Source organism: Xenopus laevis, chromosome 2L, assembly GCF_017654675.1.
Source record: "Xenopus laevis strain J_2021 chromosome 2L, Xenopus_laevis_v10.1, whole genome shotgun sequence".
In the NCBI taxonomy this organism is placed as follows: Eukaryota; Metazoa; Chordata; class Amphibia; order Anura; family Pipidae; genus Xenopus; species Xenopus laevis.
In genome coordinates this window covers 87,737,521-87,755,282 of record NC_054373.1, presented here as the reverse complement: position 1 = coordinate 87,755,282, position 17,762 = coordinate 87,737,521, and the positions used below count along the sequence as shown (strand labels likewise).

At 36.8% G+C, this 17,762-nt stretch overlaps 1 protein-coding gene across 3 annotated transcripts in view; it reads right to left on the bottom strand.

Moving 5' to 3' along the window:
• LOC108707501 (ephrin type-A receptor 7) overlaps positions 1-17,762 on the bottom strand; it is a 124,892-nt gene that overhangs the window by 17,147 nt on the left and 89,983 nt on the right. For all 3 annotated transcript variants that reach the window (XM_041582143.1, XM_018245499.2, XM_041582144.1), the window contains 5 exons: positions 13,434-13,619; positions 11,935-11,996; positions 9,365-9,568; positions 6,925-7,074; positions 4,538-4,731 (listed from right to left, as the gene is read on the bottom strand). In XM_041582143.1, the coding sequence (XP_041438077.1) occupies positions 4,538-4,731; positions 6,925-7,074; positions 9,365-9,568; positions 11,935-11,996; positions 13,434-13,619 (796 nt within the window). The remainder of the gene's footprint in view (positions 1-4,537; positions 4,732-6,924; positions 7,075-9,364; positions 9,569-11,934; positions 11,997-13,433; positions 13,620-17,762) is intronic.

Genomic DNA, 17,762 nt, shown 5'->3' with positions numbered 1-17,762 from the left:
GATTTTATTGATGTATAATTAATTGGGAACATGAGTAGGTCTTGGTTCCAATAGCATAGCATAAGTATTGAGTATATAAAACGCATGCTTCAATCTTCATCATATAAAGAATATGATCAAAATATGATCAAATGAAACAACCCACTTTGAGTAACAGGTAAATTGTAGTACCCTTTTAAGTTTTGGAGCCCTGGTTTCTGGCGCAAGCTGGAGTAATTTCATAATGGTTGTTAGAGCTGATTTCCTTGAGTAACTGAGAAAGGTATGAGGACTCTTTCAAGTTCTGCCAATAAATCTTCCTCCACCATAAGAATGTGGGTCAACATTATTTACCATACTTGATTATTTTGGGCAGGGTTCTGTATATGCCATTTAGAGCAGCTCCCATTGAGAAAGGTAATTTAGAATGAAGCACTTCTGAAATTATCTCAAATACCAGTTTCCACATGTGAAAAATTGCTCCTCAATGTTTATCGCCTCTCCAGCTAATTGGGTGGAACCAAGGTATAAATTTGCTAATTATTTGTTTAGATAATTGTTTGGAAAGTGCTGCCTTATTAAGTTGCTATTCTGGTTCTTTGTGTGCTAAACTTTTTCTCTTTACCTTTTGCATTGGCTGATGTGTTAGTTCATGGGTATCTCCTAAAGGGACCAACTTGTACCCACTCAGGGTATAAATGCACTCAAGCAATGACATCTCATTATGGCAGTGCTTGGTTCTTCCTGGATTTTGGGAACCTAGAGAGTGCTCAGTCTAGGATCAATGCAGTCTAGGATCAATGCAATGCAGTGTTTGGGGGATTGAGTAGGATCGTTAACATAAGAAATAATCAAGTTAATTTTGAGTATCTCACTCTCCACAATCTGTCGCTCTTCATGTTGAGGTCTGGGTCCAATTTTGATCTACAGGAAGGTCGAATATGTCTTTTAGGGGGCTCCCTTTCTTAACTCAAATAACCAACTCCAGCACAAACAAAACGTAACAAAATAACAGACTTTGGAAAATACTCTGCATGCAGAAAAACAGGATTTCCATCAGAGCCGGAGCACCTAGCTTAAGGGTGCGACACACATTCTAGTAATGAAGGTTGTATTTTGTTGAAAAACTTCCAGCCCTACCAATCCCATGACTACATATTTTATAGTTCCTACAGAAAATGCATGTTCATTCTGGGAATACTGCCCACAAATATACAGCAATGACAGTTGTAACATAAGGGTCTCATTTCTCAGATGTCTCAGTATACTGCAAGACATATGTTACAAATGATAACTCTGTGCACCTGTCAGCATTCTGAACATCGCGAGGATGTGCAAGTGACAAGATGTAATTAAAGTAAAGTGAAAGGGGGGTACAAATGCAGCTATCATCAACTATCACTAGCACCCGTTACAGATATGGTCTATTCCATTACTTCTCCTCATGCTGTTGGGTTGGTGGCCTCATGGATTATAACACCAAATCAACTTTCACTCTCATCTGTCATTTTCAGATTTTTAGATTACTGACACAGAACAGGGAGATACATATTATGCAGGTTGACAATTTTATATCCAAGCTTCAAAGGTTTCCTTACTGAAATTACTAAAGGTTACTTATAAAATGAAAATGAATAAAACATTTGCTTATGATTAATGGCGGCAATGCCCGAAATGCGTAAGGCATTGGTCTGGAGCTTGTCTGTTTTAAAATAAGCTAAACGTATATATATATTGTCTACTACAAGTTGGCTGAATATTTTTCCTAAGTATTTTACTTAGGACATAGTTTGTGCATGTCTGTTTGTCATGGTATCAATCAACTAATAAGCACAGAGCAGTGCAGTTGAAAATCTAGTCACTGCTACTGTTGCCTGATTCTGCTATTGTACTCACACCTTTCTTCCATTGAGAATAGGAACTTTGGAAAGGAGCACAGAATAGGTGAAGGAGGTCAGTAATAGGGATAGGAAGGGGCATGGTTAGTGATGCAGGGTTGGGGCGGAAGGTGCTTTTGGGATCTACCACCATATTGATCAAGCTGGAGCTGCATCCCACCCACCCGGCTGAGGATTGGGTTTGGAAGACCATGCATGGGGTTCATATATAGGTGCCTAGGGATTTCACAGCAGGCGATGGCATGCTTGCCTTTGGTGACTATGGCCAGGGTTGTTATGGCTAATTAGCAGACTGGTAGTGATGCAGGCTCTTGACAAGCATTGGTCCCGCAAGAGTGGTGATACTGGGTTGCCTGGTTTCACTTGCCACTCATGTTTTAGGGGTCAGCATGTTAGGTAGACCAAGAACGTAGATAGTGGTTGATTCTTGGCAAGCATTTCTTGTACAAAGAGGGAGTTTCCTTCGTGTTTTAAGTTTGAATACCTGTTGGTTTTAAAAGTTGATATGTTATTTATGTAACTGCATCTTAAAATGTAGTTAAAAGCTATTGCCTTTTCAATCCCCAAAATCTGGAAATTGGGGAAATGAACCACAAAAAGGAATACAGGCACAAGAGCTGAGTTGGAGGTTAATATTCAGTAGGGTATTTTCCGGTGGCACTTGATCCTGCCCTTGTCAAGAGACTGCTACACACAGAACACTCTGAGGTGTATTGTGTCAGTAGTCTCCTATTTCAGTCTGCTGTTTCGCCACCCAAATCTGGCACACAAGAGTGCACTAGCTGTAGATGTAGGAAAAGCACACTGGATTGAAGTCCATGACACACTTTGCCAGATGCTTTTAGCAGCCTGTCAAGTACAGTTGAAAGATTGCAATGGAATGCTCTTTTCTAAAGTGGTAGAAGTATTGTTATATATGTTATTAGCATGTTTTCAGCTAAACTGTGGTAGAAAAAGTGTTGATCTAGAATAATTTCAGTAAATATATATTGACAGAATATACATGGATTTAGTAAGTTACAAATATTCGCATCATTACATTTTATGTCCCTAAAAATACAGTTGTGTGTACATAATGCATAATTGTGCATTATATACTGTCCTTACTCGGAGAATCATTTTATGCTGAAAACGTATATCTCTTTATCTTCTGCTGGGTAAGTCAGTAAATTTCTGTGCCTTGTGATATATTTAAGAGGTCAAGCACTTAGAAGAGTAAATTATATGGTAATAAAATGCAATCACTGGCACGTATCTTTTAAGTTAATGGATTTTGCATTATATGACAGTGCTCCACTAGGCTGATATATATATAGAAATAGAGTTGGACTTTCCTTGTATCTAAAAATATTTAACCTCTAAAAAAAATGCTCATGGTTTAAAAGCATTATCATAATTTCTTCCAATAGTTTATGGCATCTTTAAAAGGAAAACTGTAGTCATTGCTCCTTTTGCCTGCTGGTGGGTCAGTTGGGGCTGAAATGGTGTTCCCACTTCTATAACAATACACAATTAGCAAAATGTTAACAATAATAAGGGTAATTTACGGCTACAACTACATTGTGGAAAGTCACATTTCAGACACAAGTCGCCATATTTATATGAATAACTGCTGCCACTATATGGCAATGCCCCTGATGCAATTGTGAACAATACATTCTAGGGTTGCAGTGGCTCAATAGGTTTGGGAGTTGTGGTGCTGAGTGCAACTATGCCAAAGAGCAACAATCAGCTTTAGATACAAGTGCCTCACACAACAGCTATTCATAAAAATGTACAACCATAACTGCACTTGGAGGTCATAAATGACCCCTAATTACTTTTAATTCCTGCGAGTTTTGAATGCTTAACTGTTTTAACTCATCTCATTTGCAATTAGACAAGTCAATGATTGCTCATAAAGGAGCTAGACTATTTGAGTGAACAAAGAATGTATTGAAAAATGATAGTGTATGAAAATGGCGCAAGCCATTCCCCCAGCAGAAGTGCTCCATCATGAACACTAAGGCGAGCTCTTTCTGACCACATTAAAAAATTTCTAAATGTATAGGCAGATTATCAGATCTTAAATTCACACTTAAGTTGTTGTACAACATATGATCTAATTGACATGTTGTTCCCTTTTAGTAATTTGAAAGTGGGATCTGGTTTTTAATATTGAGTAGCATAACTGATGGCGCAAGTGTAAATTGTTGGTGACTTGCAAGACAAAATAAAATTTGTGGGTAACCCAGAATTTTGCATGCATTTCAGGTCATCTGTGGGCCCACACATGGAGCAAGCAGATCTGGGACCCCCCATGGCTTTGGGGTGTACTTCCTCTGCAGTTACACCACTGTTAATAATTAATAAAGATGAGCTTTTGTTGGCATTACTAAGTTTGGAGATATACACTTCCTTAGGGGTTTATCCCTTTTTTGGGGGTTCTTTTATCATTTTTGTCTGTGATAAGTCATCTCACCCACTAAGGGTCAAAATTAATTTTTAATCATTTCCAGTAATTGGAAATTTACCAAGAGAATAAACCCTCACTGACACCTCATAAGTTTTATTTAAAGGCCTTTCTTTGGAAAAGAAAGAAGATCAGAAGATTCACAGGTGAATATGGATTATAGTACAGAGGCTAGGCAATATTGGTGTATATGACTGCCATCATGTACCTGTTTATTGTTGATGTTGTAGATTTACTTTTATCAGGACTCTGTCCGTGTTTACTTAGGATATTGTGGATATGAGTGAATTTTGGTCTTTCATTTCTGTCTTTCTGCCAGCAATCTAGCATCAGCTGATGGAGGTAAGGGGCGCAGTTGATTGGTGCTGGGAGCCGAAAACCATCTTCTATAGCTTTGATGACCTATAGTTGGGGGAAAAACAAACAATATATATATATATATATATATATATATATATATATATATATATATATATATATATATATATATATATATATATATATATATATATATAATGAATAAACCTTTTTTTGACATTTTTGTATAAATCCTGTGATTCATATTACACATACAGTACCATAAACCAATATATATATATATATATATATATATATATATATATATATATATATATATATATATATATATATATATATATATATTGCATAACATGCAATGTATTAGTCATACTCGTACTCTAACTCAGAACAAACACCAAATTGCACAGGAGGAAAAAAAAATCATGATTGCAAAGTTATATACAAGAAAATGTTGAATGTATATAAAATTGTATATAGCAAAATTGTTCTCATTCATATTTAGAACTAAAGTGTGCATTTATATTGTATTCACAGTTAAATGTGTATGTGTATTCATTTTCCCATTTGCTTTTGCTACAATTCATGGAAATCCCAGAAAAAAAATACACCCACATTTATTGGCACAATCATGATTCCTAATCTTGATTCTAATGTAATCATGATTTCCTAATTTTGTGATGTTAATTATGAAAACTTGCAAACTTAAATGCAGTATTTAATTAAATTGGGGGCAGATTTATCAAATTGTGAATTTAGAGCTCATCACAGTAAAATTCCACCACTCTCTATTCTTATTAATGGATGAGTTCACCATTTGTTAATAGATTGTGCTATTTCCATTGTGGTAGAGTGACTAGGAAAAGGAGGAAAAAGGTCACTCTAGCCTTTAATTTCGCCCCAGGTACTGAGATAGGCTCCAGGAAGGGAGTTATGAAACAGAGAATCAGTGCTCTGTTTAAAGACTTTAGTAGCCAGGGACTCCATTCCGCAGATCCAGTCCAGAGATTGGAGTTCACCTTCCACAGGAAAGCTGTCCTGTGGAAAGGCTATTTAAAGTTAATTAGAATGGGAGAGTGTGTCTCTCATCAGGGCTCAGCAGGTAGGAGACCTGGCTGTGTTAGGAACTCCCAGAGGAGCTGGGAGTGCCGCCTGATCCTGCCAGAAGCAGAGGGAGCCCGTGGCTGTGACTAAGAGCCAGAGTTGTTGTCTGTGTGGGACATTGGAGAAAAGCCAGGGGGCTAAAAGGTTCACTCCAAGACTGTGAGTACAGGGGTAAGCCATAACAATTGTTTTGTTTGCTGGTAGTCCACAAGGGGCCCAGCCTAGTCAGGGACTGCTTCAAGGTGTGAAGGTAGTGCCCAGTGGGCTAGGTTTTATTTTATTATTTGTTTGAATGATAAAATGGTCACCCCTGTGTCTGTGGACAATACACTGTTTGTTTAAAGTTGGAAAATAAACATGTGTTTTCCTTGAAGAAGCTGTATGTCCCTGTCTTTATGCTCCTTTCTCCTATGCTGCCTGCTCACCGTTGACTAATCCCCCTAAAAGTTACGTGTCCAAGCCACCTGCTTGCCACACCATATACATCTTGAGAATATATTATATCACTAATAGAGATCAAAAACTATGGGGCAGATTTACAAAGGTTTGAATGGTAACTCAAATTCGAATTTTCAAGGTGTTTTTTTGGTCAAAACTCACAATTTCACATTTCAAACCACCAGCTCGAATTCAAATTAGAACTGAGATCATCCCCCTACCCTGGAAGTAACTCAAATTCGATAGGTCGCCACCTAAAACCTGCCGGGTTCATGTTGAAGTCCATGGCAGAGGTCCTCTGACTTATTTGAAGAATAGCTTTCCTGACATTCTAGTTTTTTTTTTTGGAGGAAAACTCAATTCGAATTGCTTTCGTATTCGATTCACATTTGATTTAAGTTTTTAGCTCGGTATCATTTGTTTGAATTTTATACGTTTGAGTTTCTACTTCAATATTTACCATTCGAGTTTTGAGGTTGTTCGAGGTAAAAAAAAACCCTCTAACACTCAACCTTTGATAAATAACCCCCTAAGACTAAAACGAAAAATGGGAAAACTAATAAATAAGCCCCTGTATATTCAGCAATATAAAAGCCAATAGATAATACTGACTTTTCAAGAAGACAATGAAGAAGTTACTCAAAACAGTAACACATATTTATTATGGTGGAATCATGCAATGCAGCAGCATTAAATAACATGCGATGCAATACTCCAGCATTACATTTAACTCACATCCTGATTGGACATGTCCCAATAAGGCCTTTCTCCATAAGACATGACTTCCCACATGACAATTCCAAAACTCCAAACATCACTCGCAGTACTGTATCGATGATACTGAATCGCCTCTGGTGCTGTCCATAGAACTGTACTCTTTCCACCCTGACATTTAATACATACAGACATATTCATTAAAATAAATATAGTTATAATTAGGGCAATGTTTCACTTTATTTTTCTATTATGGTAAATGAAAACACATCAACATAGTTTTTCTGAAGAATTCAACATATCTATCTTCATATCTGAGCAGAAATTGCGATATTCCTGTGCCCTCTAACAATAATAAAAATGGCAGAATGCGTGCTTGGTTTTATTGAACTGAGCAAATTTCTAGCATGGGTATTTCTTATCTACAAATAACCCTCAATCCACTTCACACTTGCCGTGCTTTAACTTCTACACATTCTACTATTCTACTAATAGTTCTGTAATCACACTGAAAATTTCTAATGTGATTTGTCAAGTGCCTTGCAAGACTTTTAATTAGTAATTATGTAATATTATTATTATTATTAAGATATTTAGTAATATGTTCATTAACAAACCTTGGATTTATGAACTGACCATACAGCATGGTACAGGGGTATGGGGAACTATGAATCATAAAAGAACGATCCAGTGAGTACTCGCACACCCTGGCCATCCCAACGATAGAGATCCCTGGTGCACAGCAAAATGAGGAAATGGCAACCTCACGATTCAATGGCAGCAAGAATTCACCGGCACACAGGTAATGCAAGCAGGTTATACCTTGCTAAGTGTTTATTGCAGCATGCAACGTTTCGGGGTTGCCCCCTTTATCAAGCATTACTATGAACTATGAATCATAAACCACCAGTCTTGTACCTTGAAAGGCTGACATTAAAGGAGAAGGAAAGGTTAAAACTAAGTAAGCCTTATCAGAAAGGTCCATCTAAATATACCAGTAAACCCCCAAAGTAGTGCTGCTCTGAGTCCCCTGTCAAAAGAAACACTGCATTTCTTTCCTTCTATTGTGTACACATGGGCTTCTGTACAGGCAGGGCCGGATTTACATAGACGGCGCCCCTAGGCCCACTGCCATTCATCGCCCCTGTCCGCTCCCCTTTATTAGTGCAAATTTTCATCATCAATGGGGAAATTTAAAAAAATATTGTATCTCCAGCGCATCCCCAGTGTTTTTGAACCAAAGTGGGTGTGGTTGGGCATCATGCCGCCCCCCTAAAATCCTGCCGCCCTAGGCCCGGGCCTAGGTGGCCTTTCCACAAATCCGGGCCTGTGTTCTGTATCAGTCTTCCTGCCTTCAGCTTAAACCTCATTGCCCTGGGCAAGAGCATGCTCCGTTTACTCCTCTTCCCCTGGCCCCCTCCCTTATCTACTGTAATCTGAGCCCAGAGCAGGGAGAGACTCAGGCAGTGATGTCACACCACGTTAATGCTGCAGCTCCTATCCTAAACAAACAGAGAGTTTCTAGAGCTTTTTACTCAGGTATGGTAAAACATTCTACAGAATAAATATAGCATTCTAGCTTGCACTATTGCGGCTAATCTATTGGCAATAAAATGCCTCCGTAGCTTTCCTTCTCCTTTAACACTGGTATCATGTAAATGATTAACTGAATAAAATTAACATAACTGTATGGCATCTCATAGTGAATCTAAATCCACTTTTGCTCAACAATATTTTGATACAAGGGTAGAAGCATGCTAGGAGCTGAAGTCTAGAAGTGTAATATCATCTTGAGAAATATTGCTCAGCAAAATTATTTTCCAACAGCTGTGGTATTGGCTGAAAATGAGTTCTAAGATTTAGATTCCCTTTTATGTCCTCACACACAAGGACCCAATACCCCACATACACCCCTCACCCAACATATTCTTTCATAATTGCTTCAGAGCTACAGATATATGTATATGACACCATTCATTAAAAAAAATGGTGTAGTGACTGGGCAGATTTGCACCTGGGCAGCAACCCATGACAACCAATCAGATGATTGCTTTCACTGTAAAACCTGCAGCTGGATGAAAAAGCTAATCACTGATTAGTCGCTATGCCAGGTGCAAATTTGCCCTGTCTTTATAAATGAGTCCCAGTGTGTTTTGAGGTCCAACTGCTATATAGGCACACAAAATAATGCCCTCTGAGCTACATTTGTGTAAATCTATAATTGATTTGTTACAAATTCTGGTATGGGAGCCAACTTCTAAGTTGCTTAGACTCACCCAGTATCAAAATACGGCAACTCAAAACAACAAAAACAATAACAAACACAGTTAGGGGAGGAATACTGAACTGATCAATAGTGTCAAATCCTCTACTAAAATAAATACCACAGGTGTTCACCTATTATTATTATCACATAGGAATTTCACCCCCCATGCATCATTTTTGTTTCCCTTTTTTTTACCATAGTAGAGAAGATTGTATCTAGTTTATCTTCTTGCATCTGCCGAAATCCAGATATTTTGCAGACAAGGTTGGAGTTTACTAGTATCTTATGTGCAGCAAGGCACTTATGTATATAACTCATTTCTGTGAGATATTTCATTCCTGAGGCAATGCCAGTAAGCATCCCTATCAGCTGAGGAACTGTCAGTTGTCCTTCGTTCTTCTGCAGGAAGTGGAAGACACAAGAAAGAATTGTTAAAACTATAAATATAAACTAAATAAAAAACTAAATAAAAATAAATAAATAAATATATATATATATATATATATATATATATATATATATATATATATATATATATATATATATATATAAAAAACTTTCTGCTATAATATACCTTCTACCTTTTAATAAATTTGGCAAAAGGCTGGCTTGATCTTTTATAATAGGGTACTGTTCTACTTTAAAATATAAATTAAGTAAACAACAAATACTATAAACAAACTAAATGAAACTGCATTTAAAAATCTATGTTGTGCATAAAACAGTTCATTCCAAAAGTGACCCCCTTCGGGTTGTACTATTCACATATGTGAATTGTTAAAACACCAACTGATTAAATAGAGGTGTGCAATAATAAATTGTATCGATAACTCACCAAAAGTCACAAGGAGGCCCAAGTGCTCTGTCCTAAGCCTTCAGCTAGGGGAGCGGAATAAACCGTGTACATTGGAGCTGGCACTCAATGAGCAGTCCATCAGAGGCAATGAAAATTTTTTTTTTTTAAATAAATATGTATTTATTTGGTACCAGCAAACAGAGAAGCCTTACACATTTTGTGCTAATGAATATTTAATCATAGGCTTAATAACATAATCATATTGTCTATGATTAAGTGTCCATTAACATGAAACATATAAGGCTGCCTTTGCTTGCTGGTAAAAAATAAATAAACATTTACTATACCTCTCTGCCTCTGATGGACTGTTCATTGACTGCCTGCTCCAACATAACACCCCAACCCCTTCAATAACAACCCCAACCAAAAATGGAGGATTAGCAAGACTTATTGCTCCAACAGTTCTACTGTATGATCCCTTGGCAATTGCCAATGAGTGGAAGCACTGGACACCTCTAACTTCCAAAAAGCATCCTAAAAAGGATCAACAGCAACAAAAAAATTGAAACAGGCATTGTAGTAATTCAGAACGAAACTCCTCAATGTCTGGAGAATTATCATATATCGGAAGTCCAGTGCAACAAGCCTTAATCAGCCTTACCCCTATTGACAAACAACTGAAAACTGTAAACTAAAAAAGAAAACAATCTAAATTAAATGTTTCTAAGAAAGAAAAAGAGGTATTCTTTCATTTCTGAGAGATGCCTTGTTCCATGTCAATATGATTTGAAACCAATTTTTTAAAAACAAGCTGATGAAGTCAGTTTCAACTACCCCACAGAAAGCAGGTTAAATGAAAGATGGTACTGATTTCTGCCTCCATACACACGCTGATGTTGAGAGAAAGAGAGTAATAGTACACATTTTTAGTATTGTCTTTTCCCCATGATAATATTTTCAACATTATCTCAGCACAGAAAATTCAAATAAGCATTTTGAACTAAACTTGAGTATTTTTGAGAATAAAGAGATAAAACATAATGAGAAACAACTGAGTGGCCACAGTGCTGCTGACACACTTGCTGCAGACAGTTATAATTTTTGGACCATAGATCATGAAAGCTTCCACCACCCTCTTGTCAGTATCTACACAAAAACAAACAAAACATACTGCTAGATCATCAAAAGAGCTAGGAGACTATTAGGCTTATAGAAATGTGTTTTCTACATGAACACCCACACAGAAGCTTGAGTGCTAATTTGCATTGCCTTGCAATACCATTTTCTTCTTTGTCATCATCAACGCAGACATTTTCTGATGTGATGCTTTTGTCTCCTATCCTCCTACTTTCTATTATCTTACTGCCTTTTATGTTTTTTTCCATTGACTTTTTGCTGTTTTCATGAACAAAAGTTATGTACTGTGACTGTTAAAAAGGAAGGTATAATTCTACATTTACTTTGCAAATATAATAATTCAGAGACTATCCAGATACTCCAGATAGAAAGTTGTATATTTTGGACAACAAACTTTAGGCACATTGCAAACTAGACTTTTTCTCTGCCTGTGTTTTTTAGCCAGCAGAGAAGTGCCATTATCAGTCAGTGCAGCCTGATGATGACAGTTGCATTTCTGTCTGAAAATGTTGAAATGCCCATTATTGGGCAGACCTTTTCCTATCACCAGCAGTTACAGGCAGATTCCATAGCTGTAGATGTCAGACTTTGTTTTGGCTGAAAAATGCCAGCATAGAATAGACCTCAAGTGCCATGAACCTTTTGATCCATTTAAAATGTACAGCTTTTTATGCATATTATGATAAGAAAGCAATGCAGTAAAATACTGTAAATGTGTCTGTCTTTATAATCTCTTAATGAAATACTAAATTGCTATATGCATCAACACTGTGATTAAACAATTTGGAAAAATAAGAGAAATATGAATAGAAAAAGATTAATTTACACTTACTCGTACAAAAGAATCTAGAACTCCATTGCCTAAATATTCCATTACAGTCATCATAGTGTTCCCTGTTAACAATAAAAACTTGATTAGGTTAATCTGCGGTCAACTAGTGAGTGCAATATATACTTTGGAGCAGTACAGTTAAAGGGCATGTAAAGTCTAAAAGAGAATAAGGCTAGAAATGCTGTATTTTGCATACTAAATATAAACATGAACTTACTGAACCACAAGCCTAATCAAACAAATGATTTATGCTTTCAAAGTTGGCTACAGGGTGTCACCATCTTGTAACTTTCTTAAACATCTTTGCAAGACTAAGACTGTGCACATGCTCAGTGTGGTCTGGGCTGCTTAGGGATCGTCATAAACAAAGCTGCTTGAGTTCTGCATGGCTGCTGTTCATAAGTATGATTGTTTCCCTGCTCAGCAGTTAGGGACCATCTGACAATTCCTATCCACAGCAGTAAATGAAGGGACAATTTCACTGCATACAGTCAGGTTTATTATAAAAACGGTACACATTTTTTAATTAAAGTATATTGGAGATTTTATTTTTTTGCCTTTACATGCCCTTTAAGAATACTTTTACTGAGACAGATACAAAGCAATCATTATTAAAATACAAGATACAAAACAAGCCGTCACATATGCTTCCATTCTGGGTTATAAACAGTAATCATTAATAAAATGTAAGATAAAAAAGCAAATGTTCATATGTGCTTCCATTCTGATTTAACTGTGATTAGTTGGACACTTGCAGTTGGTCATGTCAGAAAGAGTTTGCATTCATCACAGCTTTGGTCTGATTCTTCCAGTGACATCTCTATTGGTGCAAGTTGTGTACTCCATGCCAATGTAATTTGATACTTCAATTTGTGATCAGATTGTAAGTGATATATAGTTATATCATGCAGGTGATAATAGCAAAGATGCGATGTAAGTGCTACTGAAATCAGACTAAGGCAGTTGCTTTATACTCTGAGATGTGATGAGGCCTAAAGATTGATTAAACAGAATAGGGTATATATATTAAATAAAATGCAACCACAGGGCAAATGTTATTTGAGACTAAGCAACCAATTGAGCAAACATATATATATATATATATATATATATATATATATATATATATATAGTAGATATCTAATATACTACCATAGGCATGTATTGCAACTAGCATGTATTGCAACTATACTTATTTGTACTTATAATTGTAATGAACCCCTGTTTCTTCTACTAATTTATTGGTCTGCTGTACAGTGCTTTGCCCTCAAGGAGCACTATACAAATAGAAATATACATACATACATACATATATATTTCTAGTTGTGGAAATATCTATCTATAAATTTAGAGGTGTATATCAAATGTATTTATGTTTTTAACTTTATGACCTATATTGGACCAATGAAACCAATACACAACATTTTTTTCCAAGGGAATCCAACAAATCTAAAAGTTTATAATGCTGAGAATCTGAGAATGAGCAATACAATCAGTACCTCGGGTTATGACTCCTTCAAGACGAATGATATTGGGATGGTCAAATTGACCCATTATACTAGCTTCAGCCAAAAATGCTCGCTTCTGTTTTTCTGAACAACCTACTCTCAGGGTCTGAATGGCAACAGGAAGTTCTCTCTTACTTGGAAGTTTTAGACATCCCTTGCATACCTCCCCATATTCTCCTGAAAAACAAAAAACACATGTTTATTGTAATATTTAATGCAGATCAATTTATTTTTAATCACAATCTGTTTGATCACTTGTCACATTGGTGAAAAAGAGGATATATTTCTTTACAATTCTATACAACTATTCAGTGTCTTGCTATTGAAAGCAGTATCCGTTTGACTGCATGCCTGGTTTTGACCAGCAGGGTTTACAAGTCCTTAATAACATTTAAACTCATTTGGCTGCCATGTGATTCTGATTAACATTACCTACTGCCTGTGCTGCATGTTGAAAACCCTTTATATGTTCATTCACTGTTCTGGGAAAAAAACTATACAATGATCTCTGAAATAAACATTTTTGTTTTACATAAATGTGAATGTTTATGCAAATATTTAATATTAATATTTCTAGCATCACAACATTTTGGAAAGGACGAGAAAGGATACAGTGCAGAGAGTATTATTCTTAGAGAAGGTGTTATTTCCTGTGCCCCCTTGGTGTGTTGTGTTGCTAACTCTTCTGCAGGTTGTGGCACTCACTTATTTGTGGTTGTGTTCTGTTACAGTGGAAGACTGGGGGAAAACTGCTGCATTTGTGTAAAAACATGCTGATTTGCCTTGATATTTTACATTTTGTTTTTTTTTAATATGCCTTAGTAAAATGCCCTTTGATACAGAAAAAAGTATTTCCCCAAATCTTAACATGTAATAAAAGTGGCTGACCCCGTTATCATGGGTTGACAGAGGGGTTAACTTCCTCTATAGTTTTAAAGCAGCCCCCCCTCCCCAGCCTCTCTCATATGTGTGGAGAGTGGGCGGGGTGTTCGGGTAGGGATTGCTGTGCACCAGGCCCCTCCAAAGATTTTTAGTTTGCAGGGGGGGGCACTACTGCCATGTATAGAAAATGTTGTTCACCCATTATATGATCTAAGTCATGAATTGTTGCATATAAATGTAATAAATATAATAGTATTGCTCCAGTCTAAATCCTGGGAATTACAAAAGGTTTTCATAGAAATTCAACCTTACATAGTTACATAGTTAAATCGGGTTGAAAAAAGACAAAGTCCATCAAGTTCCACCCCTCCAAATGAAAACCAAGCATCCATACACACACTCCTCCATACTTTCACATAAATTCTATATACCCATACCTATACTAACTATAGAGCTTAGTATCACAATAGCCTTTGATATTATGTCTGTCCAAAAAATCATCCAAGCCATTCTTAAAGGCATTAAATGAATCAGCCATCACAGCATCACCCAGCAGTGCATTCCACAACCTCACTGTCCTGACTGTGAAGAACCCCCTACATTGCTTCAAATGAAAGTTCTTTTCTTCTAGTCTAAAGGGGTGACCTCTGGTACGGTGATCCACTTTATGGGTAAAAAGGTCCCTTGCTATTTGTCTATAATGTCCTCTAATGTACTTGTAAAGTGTAATCATGTCCCCTCGCAAGCGCCTTTTTTCCAGAGAAAACAACCCCAATCTTGACTACCCTCATAATTTAAGTCTTCCATCCCTCTAACCAGTTTAGTTGCACGTCTCTGCACTCTCTCCAGCTCATTTATATCTGGAGTCCAAAACTGCACTACATACTCCAGATGAGGCCTTACCAGGGGCCTATAAAGAGGCATAATTATGTTTTCATCCCTTGAGTTAATGCCCTTTTTTATGCAAGACAGAACTTTATTTGCTTTAGTAGCCACATAATGACACTGCCCAGAATTCGACAACTTGTTATCTACAAAAAACCCTAGATCCTTCTCATGTAAGGAAAGTCCCAACACACTTGTTTAGTGTATAATTTAGTGTATAACTTGCATTTATATTATTTTTGCCAAAGTGCATAACCTTGCATTTACCAACATTGAACCTCATTTTCCAGTTTGCTGCCCAGTTTTCCAACTTAGACAAATCACTCTGCAAAGTGGCAGCATCCTTCATGGAACCTATAGTTCTGCACAATTTAGTATCATCTGCAAAAATAGAAACAGTACTTTCAATGCCCACCTCCAGGTCATTAATAAACAAGTTGAAAAGCAAGGGACCTAGTACAGAGCCCTGTGGTACTCCACTAACAACACTGGTCCAATTAGAAGATGTTCCATTTACCACAACTCTTCGTAGTCTATCTTTTAGCCAATTCTCTATTCAGGTACAAATACTATGTTCCAGGCCAACATTCGTAAATTTAACCAGTAACCTTTTGTGTGGCACAGTATCAAATGCTTTAGCAAAGTCTAAGTAAATCACATCCACTGCCATCCCAGAATCAAGGTCCCTGCTTACCTTCTCATAAAAAGAAATTAAGTTAGTCTGGCAAGTTCTATTACGCATAAAACCATGCTGGCACACACATAGTATTATGATTTGCTATAAGTCTAGTATATTATCCTTTATTAACCCTTCAAAAAGCTTTCCTACCACTGACGTCAGACTAACTGGACTATAGTTTTGAGGCTGAGAACGGGATCCTTTTTTTAATAGAGGCACCACATTAGCAATTCTCCAGTCTCTCGGGACTATACCAGACCTCAATGAATCCTGAAAAATTAAGTAAATTTGGCAATCACAGAGCTAAGCTCGCTAATTACCCTGGGATGAATACCATCTGGCCCGGACCTTTGTTTATCTTAACATGTTCTAGTCTCTTTTGAATTTTCTCATGTGTGAACCATGCATCATTAGTTGTATTACTAGAATTGGGACTGTTAAGAAGGAAACCTTCATTAGCTGGTTCCTCATTTGTGTGACGAAAAATATGAATCCAGAATCTGTGCTTTTATTTTGTTTTCATCAACCAGTTGACCCCCCCTCTGATACCTGTGAGATTATTTTAGGCCACACGGGAATGTGAAGGAAAAGTCCTGTGGACCCTTATTTTGAGGGGTCCTTCTAGTGGTGACAGAAACAGTAAATCAGGACTACTTAGACAACTACTAGAGAGCTGTGAGAGAACAAGTTCTAAGGAGACATAAATGGCCCCTGGTAACTCTATGTTAAATCTACTAGAAATAAATGGTATTGAAACAATCTTTTTATTTTATCATTTAAATTCCATGGGCACAACTCCCTTAATTTGGAGCTATTAGTTTGGCTCATGCATCTAGGGCTGTATAATGAATAGTGAATACTTAGGTATGCTTGATTTGCAGTCATATACAGTGTGCTGAATGCTTTATAGAAAACCCAGAAGACTCTAGGCATTTGGTAAAATCATTGTTTGCAATAACTGTATTTAGCTATTCTTGTGGAATAAAGCTTGGTACTTTGAAATGGAAGTTAAATAAAAAAGGAAGGTATTAAGGCTGGAAAGTTTCTCCAGAGAGCTGCCGCCTCAGATACTGTATTATCATATTTATTATAACATGTGGATAAAGATATGCCACTTATGTGAGTGGTGCCTTTCATTATAGCAAATAGTCGCACATGATTTTAATATGTTTATCTTTTAATGCTGATAATATAAATGAACCTTTGTTTTACTGTATTCATAGACTGTTCAACATCACTTCAAGCATTTGCTTTAAATATGTGTATATGCAATATAAATAAGTGGAAGCCAGCACAACTCGTAAACAGGTAAAGGTTGCCTGGGTGCAACAAGCCCAAAAATGTAAGGTAGAAAAAGAAGAAATAATGTTTTCATAAGACCTGTGAGTGCAAGCTTTTTCATTTTTCTACACTATATATAAATATATAATGACTAATGCAGTCAGTGCTATATTAGTGAAGGAAGCTGCAGGTCTCTGAGCTCTGAGGCCTGTGGCTATTTGAACAATGCACCAAGCAGTGTACAAAGTGCAAAAAAATGCCAGATTGCTGCATTTTTGCACTTTACACATATGGCCATTTTATAATGCACAGCAAAATGTTGGCATTTTGAATGAGTCGAATAAAAGACCACGCCGGACTAGCAAGACCAGGGATAAACCCAACATAGAGTAGTTGGCTCCTTTACATAGATTGCAATATATAGTCAAGAAATCCATGTTTTCTTTCAAGGGGACACGCAACTTTTTCAATATCATGGCAGAAACATAATTTTATTTAAGTGAAGACCACCTAGAAAGAACTATGTCTGCCCTTCTGATGATTGATTACAGCATGATACTGAAAACCTAAAACTGACCTCAAAAAACTGTCCT